Genomic DNA, 16,692 nt, shown 5'->3' on the forward strand with positions numbered 1-16,692 from the left:
TCTCTCAATTTTGTCTGTCTGACGATGCAAATTGTGTACCAGTGGTAATGAATTCATTGTTATGCATCCAGGGAGAAACACTTAAGAATTGGGCACCAAAAGGATGTTTATCAACTCTTGACTTGGTAATGAGTGACAAAAATAGAGGAACAAGAAGATCGTTACAGGGCTACGTTAGCAACTAATTATTCCAGCATTTGCCTCCGCAGGACATAATGATTGGTTGTATTTGGTAAAGTCCACCAGGCACCTAAATAATTCTAGGCAAGGCCAGAGATGGGATAGGATCAAGAAACGTTCGGTCGCCATGTCTGCTGCCTCGTACGTAGGTCTTGGTCTAGCTATTACTAGGCTTTTGGTAAGATCTGCTCTCTTCTTTCAGATAAATATATCCAAAAACAAACTTTAAGATCTGTAAGTAAAAATGCATTCATTTCCAAAGTAGATCAGCTGGTCTGTAATTTCCTTTTGTGCCTCAATTCTTCTTGGTTGTGTTAATTATCTTCTGCACTGTGACTTTTAGGTCTGGGGATTCTTTGAAGAAACCAATCTTTTTTATTTTTTTTCCCCAACTCTCTTTTCAGAGAAGTACCTCATTCCACACTACCTGCTCTCTTCTGCTTCTCTCCTTCCTTGTCCGTGATTGGCTCAGCCACTTTTTGACGTTACCTCTGCAAAAGTGGCTGTGACGCCAATTTCAAAGCATGCTGGGATTGTTAATTCAGACAACCCAACATCCCCTGGCTGCATGTATCAGGTTTTCTTTCATGAACATAGTCCACCATAGGCTGAGGACACTGCAGCTTTAAAGATATTACTACCAGACGACTTCCTTTTTACGAAGGGTCTGGTCCCAGCCTCAGAAAAGAAATCTTCCATTTTTACATTTGAGCCCCTCTGTGACCGTTAACAGCTTAGTTCCCTGAGAATTTCGGAAAGAAGTTGTAGTAATATTGCTGGGGACTATGTTTATGAAGAAATACCTCAAGAGCCTTAGATACTAAAGTCTGAAATCCTTAGTATCTTGGAGCCTTCGATCAATGAAATTCTGTTTCCCTTTATTCATGATGTTTTTGGTCATTGTATTCTTGCAAATAATTCTAAAGAGACGTGTAAAATCATGGTCACAATCTCTCTCGTGACTCACGGCATGCTGAATGGTTAATCCAGTAGATCTCCAATTTTGAAACTCCTTTTTCTTTTATCCTGTGTTTATCCCAAAATATTCTGTGGCTATTTTCCTTTGAGCTAATGTAACGTTTTCCTCTAACCTATGACCTTTGACCTCTTTACCTCTGACCTAAGCCTCTTGCATGCCCAAATCCTCTTTTATAGGGAAAAAGAGAGAAATGTATGAGCATCCTGTCTTCTGCTTGGCCTCCCAAGTGATGGATTTAACCATTCGTGAGTACCTACCACCTCCTCGCCATGCTGTCTTCACTCCTTCTGTTTTCATTATTTCAAGAAAATCCAGATCCAAACCAACTCACTCTCCTTGCTTCAAGTTTTTTAGCATTGGCTTGTCTGTTGATTCTGTCTGTGAAACCCAGTGTGAGAAGTCCAGTCACTTTTTATCAGCCTAACACAGGTTAGACAATTACGCCATTTGTTTGTGATCAACTCAGATTTGTCTGTTAAGTGTTTCAGTTATTCTCTGTCTGTGACCTGAATGCATTTTTACTTTGCTTGTGTGTAACCCCAATCTGTAAAGTGCTTGTCACTGGTACACAATCAAAAGGTAGCAGCTAGGTGGGGAGCAATGTGTCAGGTGTCAGATAAAGGACAGTTGGGGGGCAAACCCGTGCCTTCTTTTCCATGATTTAAGATGTCCAACTATCGTGGGTATAAGATCACACAAGGTGGTCCTTTCTCTGTCAAAATTAGATCTTCTGCGCCTCCTGTCTGTTCTCTCTCAAGCTGGGAAGCTTTTCCTTGTTCTTTCTGGAGATTTTTGACTTGTCCTCGTCCTCAAAGCTCTGGCTAGAACATATGACTTAATTGTCACTTGGATGGTTCATGTATGTTTCATAGCTTGATTTCACATGAAACTTAATTTTACTAATTTTCTATTTGTGCAGCATTTTCCACCTCTGTGAAGGAGACTTTTTTTTGCTGGCCCCCACACTTCCGGGCGGTGGGACCCCCAAGGGCAACTTTTTCTTTCCAATATCATGTATCACACAGAAGGTGGGGGGCATTTGGGTTCACTTGCTCATTAATCCTGCATATGTGTTCTTGTTTCTCTCTCTCTCTTCTCTCCTTGTCGTGCTCTCTTTTTCAAATAGAGAATCAGAAGGACGCAGGTGAACCCATTGTCTATGCATTATAAACTGTCAGGACTGTGGAGTTATATTCGGTTTTTGTTTTGTTTCCGTTTTTCAATAGCTCCTTAACGTATGTGCTCCCAAAGACTGATGTGGAGTTGCAAGAATCCTTAAGGAGTTAATTTGTGCTGTCTCACTATATCTCATGCCTATTGGATGTTGACCTCCTAGAGCAGAATTTCGTAAAGGCCTCAGCTTTGAAGGAACAGAACTCTGGTTTTCTGTGGAGCTTCATTTCCTCTTTGGTTTCAGGATTCGAGTGATTTGGCTTCACGTGCTTTTTTTTTTTTTTTTTTTTTTTTAAAGTTACTGACCCAAATTAATCTGCCTTTTTGTTTTTCATTTCTTTTTTTTTTTCTGTTTTCTGCCCTATTGAGAAGTTTGTGTTCTTTGATGAATGTGTATCAGCCAAACAGAGAGGAGTTGTGTCTGTGTTGTTCTTGTGTGTATCATGTGATGAGGAAGGATGCACGCTTAGGTGCCTGGACAGGGGCCGTTGCTGGAAGTTTCCTGAGGGGAAAGCTCTTAAAAGTTCTCTGGCTTTGGGTATTTTCTTCTCGTTTGGTCCTGAAACTTCTGAGCATCTTCTGAGGAGAGCTCTTAACTTAAAACCTTAATCAATATCTAGTATGGGTCATTGCTTTAAGGTCTAAAGGATTCTCAAGATAATTATCATTTAATCAAAGTTGAACGTATTTCAGATCAATTCAGAAAGCATTTTTGAGCACAGGCCAAGCACCAGGCTACCAATAAGTATTTGAAGACCCACAAACCTATATTCAAGACATACAAGCCTTTCTCTCCTTGGAAGGGACGTTGTTTATTCATTCACTCATTTATTCATTCATTCATTCATTCATTCATTAGACAGGTGCTTAGTGGGAGCCTACCATATGCCAAGTACAGGGGTAAAAGCCAGGGACTGTGTGAACAAGAGGGAAATAGCTGGAGCATATGTGTAAGCGGGTGAAAAAGTGTGAATTGCAAATTCAGTACGCAGCGACACCGATCGGCAGAGTTATGTCTAAGAGGGCACTGTCAGGAAGCCATGGGAGCCTTCACGAGGGTGGTAAGCTTGAGCTGCATCCTGAAAGATAAGGTAGAATCGGTGAAAGGGAGATGGATTGGAAAGAGGAGAGGTGTCGTAGATAAAGAGAGTGGCGTGTGCAAATACCTAAAACCGTAGAGCTCGTAAAAAACAGCTAAAGCTTATGCAGTGTGTGTTTCAGACCACACACAACTCTAAGTACTTGACATGCGTTCATGCATTTAATCCTTTTGAGTCCATAAAACCCCTCATGAGGTAGATGCGACTATTATTCCCATTTTAGAGATGAGCAAACTGAGGTATGGAGAGGTTAAATAACATGCTCCTAGAAAAGCAAGTGGGAGCACCAGAATCTGAGTCCAGGTAGAGGCCACACTCTTAACGACTCTGTAATTCAGTGTGGTTGCAAAACTGGGTGAAATGATGGCAGAAATGGGTGCTGATGGTGGCAACAGAGGCCAGAGGCATGACCTCAGAGGCCTTTACGTGCTTTCGTGATACAGAGTTCAGACTGTGTCTCATGGCCCAGAGTTTCCTCACCTGGAATCTATACCAACTTTTGCACGTGTATGGATTTTTCACAAGAAAAAAATCACACTTGTCTCCCTTCCATAGGTGACAGGGAACCATTGAAGGCTCTTTAAGCGAGGGGACGCCTTGGTGACTTGCGCTCCAGGAAAAAATCATCCTGGCAGGGATGGAGAGAAAGGATTGAGGAGGAGGAGGAAGAGAGTAAAACTAGACCTCAAAGTTAAGGCCCAAGCCGAGCTGGGTTTGAAGCTTGGTGTGTCCAAGGCCTCTTCCAGGCAAAGTAGATCTCAATCTCAATCATAATCACTTCTTTCCTGACCTTTAAATCCTTTTTCTTACCTTCCCCTTCCCTTTTCAGTTTCCATAGAGGGAACAGAGCGTGAATACATGGATAACTATGCCAGACCAACCGTGGGACGTGGCTGGGCACAGCTGGACTTTTGTGTGCACATTGGGGTGGAATAGAGACCGCTGAGGAGTCCTTTAGTCAGGCCGTGCCTTGAGAGGCTATGGGACCCTGCAGATGGCATTTTGGTGAACTTAGACTTTCTGTCTGGTAGCGTTATTAGAAATTAAATGTTCAGTTCAACGATAGAATCTCAAAAAACAGAAAGATGCAAAAGGCTGTTACTCTACTACAGAAAAGCTGTGACTCCTGCAAATGAATTCTATTCTTTTAAATGTATTTCCATTTAAACTGTCACACGTTCTGAACCCAGCAAGCTCTGAGAAAGTCTACACTCCTGTTCTTGACCAAATACTTGCCTAATTTTCTCAGCATCGTAACAATTCTGCTGGAACTTGAAATACGGCAAGGATTTGCTAAATTAGATGGATTGATAAATAGATAGACAGACAGACAGACAGAACAGACAGACAGACAGGCATTCAGACAGATATAGGTAGGACACCTATGGGCCCAAGCACTGTGCTGAGGACTTTACCTGGAGGGCCTGATTCAGTCTTTCCCTTATTTCCATAGAGAAGGCTTCATTATTGCCCCTCTTACAGATGAGGGGGCTGAGATTTGGAAAGGGTAAGTGACATTCTCAAGCAGAATTTGAACCCAGATCATTGTAAATACAAACACCATGCTTTTTTCTTTTTTTTTTTTTTTTTTGGTCTCTTTCCACCATATGGCACTTGGACAATATCCTTTCACTCAGTGGATAAACTCAAAAATACTTACAACTTTTAATCCAGGAAGACCACCAAAGAACAGAGCGGTCTTTTCTGGGACCAGATAATTGCCAAGATCTTTCCACTGTGAAGTCTTCCTGAGGGCACTTGAGATTCCCTGAGATGGCCAGAGAACTGAGACTTTTTTTTTTCTCCCCCGTTGAGGGAAACCTTCTAGAGCAGGTCAAATCCATCCAAAGGACTTGCCAGCAGATGCTGTAATGTTGAGGTTCTGTATCTTTCCCTCTCTCCATCAAAATTCTAGGTCCAATTCCAGCTGAAGGAGAACAAGAGACAGCCAAGCTTGCCATACTCACAACACACAGCGTGGAGCCCCCCACGCAAGAGGCCCGTGAGGGCAAATCCCATCTCAGCAGGATCCAGGCCAACCGAACACAAAGACCATCTCGCACTTGTCTCATACACGAGGGACTAAAGGTTCCTCTTTTCATCCTTCTTGTTTTATGATACATAAATCAGAGTTTCCAAGCCCACATTATTTTGTAGACTAGTACCTCGTCTATACGTTATAAAAAGTGAGGAAGGCAAGGAGAAACATTTTCAAATACTGTCACAAAGGAAGATCTCGGAGAAAAAGAGGATGCGTTAAAAATACGCCATGAACCGATAAATATGAAACTAGTGTCTCTTCTACCAGAAAAAAAGACAAGCTGCTGCTGCTGCTGCTGCTGCTGCTGCTGCTGCTGCTGCTGCTGCTGCTGCTGCTGCTAATGATAACAACTGTCATCTATTGAGAATTTATGGGGAGGGAATAGCTCAGTGGTAGAGAGTGCACTTAGTGTGCATGAGGTCCTGGGTTCAATTCCCAGGACCTCCTTTAAGATAAATAAACAAACCGAATTACCACCCACCCCTGAAAAAGAGAATATAGTATGAGCTAAGCAGATACATGAATGTCATTTAATTTTCACAACAGTTCTATGAGTTTTATTACCATCTTTAGTATATGAATTTATTACAATATTTCATTGACTCCAAAAACCATCAGTTGTGAGATGCCCCATTAACTTATGTACCCCTAAGAATAAAGCAATGCTGCCAACTAAACTGTGACACACCATCAAATGTAAGATGCATCCATTTACACTCCATGAAATAAGAAATCACTCTTTCGTCTATAGAAATACGGAGAAATGGAAATAGATGTTAAGTGACTGGACCCAAGGTCACACAGCTGGTCAGTGACAGAGACAAAATTGGAACACGAGCCTAATTCCAAAGCCCACACTTTGAACCTCTATACTATGAAATAATTGTGATTATTAGTGATAAAATTATAAGGCCAAAAAGGGGCTTCTCAGTCACCTAATCCCAAACTTTCATTTGATAGATGGGGAAACCAAGGCTTACGCAGAAGAAGACAGTTTCAGGTTAAGATGGGCAGTGAGTGACTCTAGTCTGGGGTCCTGCACACTCTTCAGGGCCTTCAGCCACCCCCGCCCCCTCACTGGGCTGCCTTCTGTTTCAGCCAAGAGATAATGGCCCCACTCCCAATCCATTAACTGGCCTGAGTTTCCAGTATGACAGCTAAAGGTGTCCAGCATCCATATACTAGAATTCTGTATGTACAGCTCCAAGAAAATGGCACCCCAGGGCCAGCCCGAGCAATTGAGATTTGTTATATCAAAAATTTAAATCACAATCTCGGCTCCCATAAGTTTTTTAAAAACGTCTTTAAGTCTCACTTTTATTTTCGGCAAGAGGGGCTAATAATCATGGTTCCCCCTCCCAAAGGGTTGTTGCAAAAATTAAAAGACAGATTCCACACAAAACTCTTAACACAGTGCCTGGCACATAGTGAACACTCAATATTTTGTACCTATATCTATAATGTTATGTATGTTGTTATTATAAAAATATAAATTATGTTATTATTTGCATATTATTATTTAAAAGGAAACTTCCAATTCCAAATGTGCAATATAGACATATTATTTGATTTCAGAAATGGAATAGAAAACAATGTTTCTCAAAATTTAATGGGGATCTTGTTAAAATGTAGATTTTGACTTGCCTGGAAATCTGCATTTCTGACAAGCTCCCAGGTGTTGCCGATGCTGATACAGGGATTGTAATCGGGATGTCAGCGGAATATAGGGAGCAGTTGATTTATCTTTCTATCCTAAATTTCAAAGTGAAATATTGCAATCTAGTTGCATGTATGTTTGTTAAATACCCACTAAGTTCCAGGAGCCGTGCCAGGCACCGGGGAAGGGAGCAATGAGGAAAGGCAGTCGAGGCCCCTACCCTTGGGGGGGAGCTTGCAGTAAAGTGGAGAACACAGGCATAAAGCAAGTCATTTCATTCCGGTGGCTGTGCTGTGGAGGGAAATGCAGGATGCTGCAGGAAGGCAGCACCAGGGGACTTCACCTACGCTGGGGTCTTTGATGCATGGCAGGGAGCAGGATGTCATGGAGGTCAAGGGCTGATTCCCCAACGTGTTCCTTACCTTGTTGAAGTGTTTGTCTCTGCTCATCATCCTTCCAGATGCCCCAGGATCCTGCCCCAGAGAGCTTGTGGCCATACATGTGAAAGTTTATTTGGGAACTAGGTAGACATTTAGTAGTACTGTTAAATCAATATTCTTGCTATAGCAAGTGACAAGCAAAAAACAAAAACAAATAACAAAAAAACACAACCTTAAATAGCTTAAGCAAGAGAAGGTAATTTTTGGCCTGTGTAGCTGGGAAATGTATGGAGGAAGTGGGCTCAGACACAAAGACTTTTTGTGTGTTTTGATCTCTCCAACTGCTGACAGGCTTCTTTAATGTGACTGGGGGTCATGGCTAGGATCAACATAGCCACAGATAGCACCAGGTTTTTTTCTATGTAAAAAAAAAATTTTTTTTGAAGTTTAGTTGATTTACAATGTTGTGTTAGTTTCTGGAGTATAGCACAGTGATTCATATATATACATAATCTTTTTTAAGATTCTTTTTCATTATAGGTTATTATAAGATATCGAATGTAGTTCTCTGTGCTATACAGTAGGACCATGTTGTTTAGCTCTTTTATATACAGTAGTTTGTATCTGACAGCACCAGGCTTTTTTCCTAGCTGATGACCCTACAGGAAAAGGAGCTTTCCTCTCTAAGAAACTGTAGAAAATTCCAGTGAAGGGTCTCATTGGCCCAGTTTGGGTCACATATTCATTCCTGAGCCAATCATAGTACCCATGATGGTGCAGGGTACTGAGGTTGCCGTAGGTGGGCTCACATGACTGCCCCTCTAGGGTTCATTGTTTGGCATTCCCACTAGAGCCACGTGGGGTGGAAGAGAGGCTGTTCTCCTGAGCAAGATGACCGCACATACAAGAGTAACAGATGTCCACTACTGTGTCTATCCAGAATTAAGCTTACTTTTCTTAGGTACAGCAGCTCAGTTTCAAGGACAAAATCTGACTCGAGATCCAAAGGTACCAAATTGGAGAAGAAAAAAATCATAATAGCGTTTTTCTTTTTCATGGATATTATTTAAGTACAAAGAATTTTAATGACCTTAAATTAATTTTTCATTGCATGAAGATGCCTGAAGTTTCTCTGGTTTGGCAGGTTAAGTTAGAATGTTTGCTATTCAGGAATTCAGCTTAATACCTTTGTTAAGTAACCACGGGCTCTGGGTGAGAGAGAAAAGTTGCTGTATAGTTTTTATGCGTGTTGCAAGTACAGAGTATTTGGTTTTCCATGGAAGCACAGTACTGGGCAGGACCCACTGAGGATTTCCATCCACTAATATTTGAGGACCGGCCCTGGGCAAGGTTCTGTTCTAGCCCCTAGAAATACAGAATCACTGGGGAGACAAGCATGCATATAATTAGCTCTTTTTGAGGGGCCATAAGTGCTCAAGAAGAGGTATGAACAGAGGAGCTGAATCTTTGCTATGAAGGCATAAGTCTTGTTACGAAGCAGGTGGGGGTGGACATCTCTTAAAGGCTTTTGAGCAGGGGTCTGACGGGTGCTTTACAGAGATCGCTGTGGCTGCTGCATGAACGATGAACTGCAGGGAAGGGAGGGAGCTAAAGGCTGGTGTGGAGTCTTTAGCAACAGTTGAGATGGAGATGATAAGACTTGAGTTGCATGTCTGCTCCCTCGGCAAGAGTGTAGGCACACGATCCCGAACAGAGGGAGATAAAATCCAGAGACACATTGGATATAGGATGGACGGGCCATGCCACCCGTGCGCTTATGGGGAAGAGACAAAGACGGTGGCAGTGAAAAGCGTAGAGAAAACAGTGCACTATTCATCCACCAGTCTTTATTACGATCTACGTTACGCTGTCCTAACGATGGAGTCTTCTGAAAGGGAGTGATGAAGACGCAAAGGGGATCAGTACATGTGGTAGACGTCCCCACTGAAGAAATTATGTTGAATTATAACCCCGCGCTAAACGTCTGGTCTGCGGAACCGTCATTTTAAGGAGGCAGAGTACTCTGAAAATATCTGCTTAGCTTTCTGTTCCTACTTTTATCTACCCCTCCCCCCAAATCATAGTGAATTCCTCCAGACTAGTTATTTTCAGTAATAGCATCATACAAACACTGGCATCTTCAGCCATACATAAATAGGTTGGAACTCGGTTGTAAGTGGGCTTCCCATCAACCGCATCCATCTCTCATGGGGTATTTCAGAGACTGGCAGTTCTCTCGCTGGAACCAGAGATGGTCAGGTTATTTAAGGGCTAATTGGAGAGTCTCTGGCTCCTGGATGCTTCTCTTCCTTGGCTTAGCTGAGCATGCAGAGGAATTCTCTTTTTATTTTTCTGCAGTCACATTTAACTCTCTCTCTGGAAGCCAAGCAGATTTAATTGTGTAAACATGAGCAATGGTAATTGGGTAAATGAAGTTGGAAACCAAGGTATGATGTTTTTGTTTTGCTCTGTGAGGGGAAAAAAAAAAAAAAAAAACAGGGAGCTTGTTTTTCTGTGGTGGCAAACCTCACTGTCAGAATTCTGGACAGACAGTTGGCAGGAGGGAATCCCTTTATGAACTCTCATCAAGACCCATTGAGCTGAAATGTGTATCTGCTGCCTCGTCGGTTATAGATCAGCGTGGGGATATTTCATTGTTATATAAAGCACCAGTCTAAGTGGTTTACACGGGTGCCGTTATCTGGGCAAGAGTAAATGAGGAGTTTGCGTGAGAATTGCACGCTCAGATAACACACACTCATCGAAAGAGCCAGGAGAGGTACCTAACTGTCCGCTCAGCTGTAGGTGGAAAACCAGATCTTAACAAAACATACAATGTGGACTACCTTTTTATAAAGAAAGGGTTAGTAGTTGCCTTCCTTTATAGAGCTGTCATTTAAAATTGATTTTTCCCAAATTCTGATCTTTCCCAAACAAAAGATTTAAGTAAGAGGAGTCGGGTACATAATGTTTTTTGGTTTTTTTTAGTCCTTGATTTAAAACATTGAGATGATCCCACAAGAAAAGGATGCCATCAACTTTTGCTTTTCATAGAGGGTTTTGACAGAATACTACATTTATCCTTATTTCTCATGTTGTTTCTTTTTTTAATTAATGTTGCTAGAATTGCATTTCCTATACGCCTGCAGTAAAACTCATTTTCCCAGTTGAAAATTCAAGGAAACCAAGAAGCAAACTTGGCAACGGAGTTTGCCCCCCTCACCCGACAGGTCGCTTTATAAATGAGAACCATTAGAGAGGGCCAGGTCCAAGGTTAATAAGACACTCATTAAAGAGAGAGAATTGGAGAAGCCGATGGCGCTCAGCGCCTGTGTGGAAGGAGAGGCTATTGTTATAGGATGTTTGCTGCGCTGATATTGAAAACCACATGACAGATGGGTCAAGTGCTGACTACGGTATTCTAACATTTGGAATAGCAACTAACATATTTGATAAGCTGGCAAGTTTTTATATATGATTCAACCCACAATATAAAAGCCATGAGAATTCCAAATTGAAAAATAATTAAATGAGCTGGAAACAATCAGATACCACACATTTTTTTTTTTCCTCCCTGAAATGACAGATTTTGACATGTTGAAATTCCACGAAGGGAACAAGATTATTCCCTGGCTCACTTGAGCTAATAACGGCCCTTCATCTGCTCTTGCAAAGCGGTTAATTCCCGCCTTCTCACAATGTAAGGGATAACGATAAACATTTGCAGGCGCCTTAAGCGTTACCGAGATCCGTCCCGTGCACTGCTGTGTTTGCTCTCGTCAGCAGCCCCGCAAGGTATACCAAAAAGACGTTAATATTCTCAATGTACAGAATAGGAAACTGAAGTACAGAGAGGCTTGAGTGGACGGTCCAAGGTGGCCTGGACGGTTAAGTAGCAGGCGGAGGGTGAGAAGCCAGCTCCTCCAACCGTGACTGCATCAAGGGCTGTTTCCGAGCATCCAGAAGGAGGAGGCAGCGATTAACGCAGAGATGTTCTTTATTGTACAAAACGTCTATGGTGCTGCCACCATCATTCATGTGTATCCATCTGGATAAAGGCATCCCGTATTTGCATTCAGCCTCTGAGCGTCTCAGCACGGTGGTGCTGGTGACGCTGGTAAGAGTCCCATCCCTTGTCAAACAACGTCACACCTCTGTCACATTGCAGTCACGCCAGGAAAGCAACGGCTCTCCATTCGCGTCTTATCATTTTTGCCTGTCTCGTTGTTCTTTTCAGAGTTTGTCGTCTCACTTGTCACCCTTCGTGATAGTCACTTTGTCTCTTTACTTTTTTACCATCTCTCTCCACCTACCCGAGCAGCTCCCCCGTCACCTCCTGGGCCTCCTCCACCCACCCAAACGCAGACCAGCATGTTATATCAGAGGCTCAAAGGCATGCCTAGGCCAAAATCAAGTACCGTAAACTTCTACCTTTCCTTTATTCGACAGCTTTCTAGTTTAGTTTGCTTTTTTGTTCATTTCTCTGGAAATTTTGTGTAGAATACTAACCTGAGGCTCAGACTCTCGAGTTTGACACCGTAGGTTTTGAGAGACTCGAAAAGAGAGCATTTATTTCCAAATGTCCACATTTTTTTTTTTTTGTCTAGCGATGTCTGGCATATGCAACATTTTCAAATCTCAATGTCAGCACAAAATAACATTGTTGCATAACATTTTGCATGACAATTTTTTTCTATGTTATGAGCTTCAATTCTGTTGTATGAAATGTTAACTAAGTATATTGTATTTTTAATTCTCCTTCATCAGTGCTCCAGCTAGTATAACATTGGGTGATAAGAATATTGCAGTTTGTTTCCAGACAGCCGAAGTGACCAAAAAAAAAAAAAAAAGAAAGAAAAAGAAAAAGAAAAATCATTTCTAAACACAAATTTCTCCTTGAACTCTGTTGAGGAGGGAGGGAGGAGGTGCTCAAGGATTTTGCACAATATTTTCTTTAAAGACAACATCTCAGAGAGGTTGCTTTTAGGATCTTTTTTTTTATTTTTAACTACTCAGCTAGTGAGTTAGCAGTGCAAGTGGAGAGGAAAATAGAATCGTGTCTCAATAAAGTAGCTCGATCTGCAGATCATGGGATTGCAGCTAATTAATAAGAAATGAAAAGTCTGGCTACATGGGTTAATTGGAAGATCAAACGTTCTAGATTGAAGGGAACTTAACCTGCTTACTTTAAATGGTTGCATGTTAAAGTACAATTGCAAAAGCTTTTATTAAACATACTGTCTGTATATATACGTGAGGCATACACATACCAGCGTGCATGTGTACACACTCATAGAATGCGTGCACACGTACACTTTATGTGTATCTATCGATATATATTGTAGTCAGTCTAAGAGCCCTGCGTATTAAAACAGATCTTCAGGTGGTCCCAGCTTACGCATCTTGGATTTCTCCAAACACAAAAATCATCTACAGCTTTTTAAATAAAAGTACCTAAAAATACTGATGGGAATTATTTCCACTTCTACATCACGCGTCACATACAGGCAGAATTCCCCTGGATTTGGTGAGTGTCTCACCAGAAAGGACAACGTTCTGTCTTTTTCAAAGTAAGAGATTTCAAAGATGTGCCCCAAGTGGGATTTCCTGCAGATTTGTGTTAATGGGCAGGCTTGCCTGGTTACTAGAAAATGTATGTAAGTGTGTGATGTGCGTATGTGAGTGTATGTGTCGAACGGGTAATAAGCATAGGATGAGGAATTTGCAGATTGATGTGTAAATGTGAGTATCAACTAACCAAAAACTAGTAGCTTCTGCATATTTACTATCAAAATGCAAATACCTCATTCTACACATATTACCCCAACATATATACACAGTATGTTTGTAGAAATGCCTGAAAGGCTACTCATGAAATTCTGTTAGTTCATTGATGAAATTATAATCAGACCAGGTACCCCAGAAGCACAGAAATCAATCTTGTCACTCATTCTTTCTCCAAATATTGATCACTCTGGACCAGCCAATGAGCTGTCAGCCCCTAAGCTCTGCACATCCCCTTACTTTGAGTGTTGGATATTCTCTGCCTAATCTGCTGATTTGTTCCCCTGTGGATCCCGCCTTCATGTCCTAACCTGGAACCCAGTCACATTTCCCACCCCCTCAAGGCTGGCAGAGACAATGGAGCATTCCATTGGCCTGAGTCCAGAAAGCCCATTTTGCACCCCAGTCATCAAGCCTTGGTAGAGTGAGACTTTCAACACCTCAATAATCTTATCCAGTTCTATCCGTCACTCTTAGGATCCACTGGCTGGACCACTCTGGATAACGTTGCACTGAATTTATTTTTTGTTATCAGATACTAAATTATGAGTCATCTGACGTGTTCGTCCCCTATTTAACAAACACACAAGGGGACAATTATGAGGAGCTGTTTGTTTTTTTAGTTAGCGATCTCCTACAATTTTGTTTACTCCCCGACACACATACATACACAAAAATTAAACCAACGACAAGAAACCAGCCCTCCCTGTGAAGTATTGAGTGACCTTCTCTAGCAAGAAAAAATCCTGAAACCAAAGCATATCTGCTTCAGATAAAGAGATGAAAATAAGTTTTAGCCATGCTTCTATGCATGTGTATACCTCCCTATGGAATCGGGCTAAAGGACCCTTATTACTGTTACCCACCATGGGCTCTGAATGACTCTGAGGCGTCAAAGTCTGGAGGGGTCTAAGCATGAAATACACGTTCTCCTGTGAGTTTAGACTGAATTCAGGCCATTTCATTGGCTAAGAAAACTTTTACGTTTCAAATATTACTGTTGCCCCCCACCCCAGGAAAAAAAAATTATAATTTTGGTAACATAATGACATTGCCAAACCTTCAGGAATTTAGCTCCATAAAGAATACAACAGAAACCAGAGTTCAGTTTGTTCTTGAGTCAGATAAAAGCCCCTTCAATGCAATAGAAACTAAAACAAAAACCTGGGGTGCATCAGTTAGGTGACAACATGTCAGCTGTACCAACCAGTGGCACAGAGCACTTCGTCCAGTAATCTGCAGCCAACACTCTTCATAATTCTATCCTGCCTCCTCCCTGATGGCTCAGAAAGTCCATTAATTTTCAGCCTCCTCCCTGGACAACTTAAAACAGCCAGACCTTTGAGTCTCCTTTTTTTTAATAAACATTCCAATACCTATGAAACATGCAGACCTATGATGAAAAACACTTCTGAAGTATCAAATATTTAGGGACAAATCCAGGAAACAAAAGTAGCAGCAATCAAGACCAAGCTTCCGTTACATCTTCCCACTTCCGGTAGCACGGACACTGTCTAGAGAGTGATACAAGATAGTACGTTTATGCTGTCTTTAAAGAACATGTGTACAAATGTCGCTAAATTTGAAACGGGCTGTCATAGTCTTTATACAGCTTACTAAGCACGTCTGAAGCTGGAGCACTGCTTTTTCTTAATCCGTATTATTATAAACGATGGCGATCATCATCATAATAAAATGACTTTATGGTTTGCTCACTATTAATTATGTGGCACTAAACATCTGCATGAAACTTTTTAAGAAACTGGTAACCATGTGGAATTTCTTATCCACTAGTTCTAGTGGCCGCAAAAACCAGCCTGACGCTTTCGCTGAATTGTAACACACATTCTTGTACTACAGAAAATGTAGGCCGGTTAATCACTCCTGCCAAAAAGCTGGAAGACACAATACGCCTTGCTGAGCTAGTCATTGAAGTTCTCCAACAGAACGAGGAACACCACGCGGAGGTAAGCGGGCGTGGAGGGCGATGTCCCTTGGTGTCCCTTAGCTGAGGGCGCAGACCTGATTCTACCAGTGACCTTGTGAGAGAGATGCTTTAACACCCATTTTCTTTTAACTGGCCTTGGAAAGAGAACGAAAGTGGAAGCTTTTCGAGCAGGAGCCTTCGGAAGGTTGTTTAAAACAACCATAGAGGGGTTGCATTGTTGTACGTTTCAGCGTAAGTTTTCAGATGTTCCTAGCAACCAGCCAGAGGTGAGTATGTTTTCAAGATGATTATTCAGGCAACATATGGTTATTGTCCGGAATACATGAAATACTTTTTGGTCTTCTGTGGTTGTTTCTGTTGCCACCACTGTTGTTTTGATTTATTTTATTTGGTGTGTGGATTGAGAGCCATCTTCTTGAATTTATCTCCGTAACTTTAGTCCTGCCTGCACTGGAGTTGTCCTTTGTTCCTGGGATGCCAAACGCAGTGACAGAACCTAGTTACTCTGTGTTGTTCAACTTGTTGATTCTCCAGCCTACATCTAGATATAGCTTACTTTTTTCCTCAACCACTGTCAAAATGATTATTTTGATCATAATTATAAACCGAGGGATTTCAGGGCTAACTAAATCCCAAACCTGTACGGACTTAAACAACCCAACCCTTCCAAGAAAAGGTTCCACGTTTTCATTATGATCAAACTGTTAAATCACTGCTTGTTTCAAGACGGAGAGATTGAAAATCCTCTTTTAAAATCGCCTTTTGGAAAACGAATTCTCACTCTTCCTCTCCAATCACACTTACAGCAAGAGGGGAGAAAAGGAGGGGGGAGCCTTCAATAAAAGTAATTTCAGAGACACCTAAAATGATCATTCCCAGGACTAAATGAGAATTGGCAGTATAGTTAAATAGTATATAACACACCGTAAAGCCAGTCGTCACGACTAATGCCTGATTGCATATTTAAATTTCCTCCCTGTTTCTCTACTGTTCCGTTCAATCTTGGCTGATCGTGGCAGGGCAAAGAGGTATGTGACCGAAACGAATGAGTCAGCCCCCTGCTGTCGTAGTCTGTGCATGCCCTTCCGGTACCATGTCTTCTAATGGGGACTCTTCCCGGTGCTCCTGCTTCCTAACACTGACCCGAGGAATGTAACAGCGATGTCCAGTGGACTGCTTGTGAAATGAATGGGTGGCCCTCCACGGCAGGGGAAAACGTGGGTGATTCTCTTGTGCGTGCATGAAGCAACTGGTATACCTACCAACGACTGCAGTTACATCCCAACACACGCCTCCTACCTGCCTTGATTCCGTCCCCTTAGCCTGTCGTGGCTCCTATGTCCGTCTGTACTTCCCCTGATCGCAGCAGATGGAGTACCGAACATGGTAACCCGTCGCTAGCCAGAGTGACACTAATCTTCCTCTACAGCTGTCTGTATGTGAATCATAT

The 16,692-nt window shown here is 42.0% G+C and overlaps 1 protein-coding gene across 12 annotated transcripts in view; it reads left to right on the top strand.

Moving 5' to 3' along the window:
- Nucleotides 1–16,692, top strand: part of CADPS (calcium dependent secretion activator) — a 416,509-nt gene that overhangs the window by 300,372 nt on the left and 99,445 nt on the right. For 6 of the 12 annotated variants that reach the window (XM_032458143.1, XM_032458140.1, XM_032458144.1 and 3 more), the window contains 2 exons: nt 2,286–2,303; nt 15,155–15,261. In XM_032458143.1, the coding sequence (XP_032314034.1) occupies nt 2,286–2,303; nt 15,155–15,261 (125 nt within the window). Of the gene's footprint in view, nt 1–1,335; nt 1,405–2,285; nt 2,304–15,154; nt 15,262–16,261; nt 16,271–16,692 lie in introns of all 12 variants that reach the window. The other 6 variants (XM_032458141.1, XM_032458146.1, XM_032458142.1 and 3 more) reach the window with 4 other exon arrangements.

The sequence above is a fragment of the Camelus ferus genome, chromosome 17, assembly GCF_009834535.1.
Source record: "Camelus ferus isolate YT-003-E chromosome 17, BCGSAC_Cfer_1.0, whole genome shotgun sequence".
Taxonomy (NCBI): domain Eukaryota; kingdom Metazoa; phylum Chordata; class Mammalia; order Artiodactyla; family Camelidae; genus Camelus; species Camelus ferus.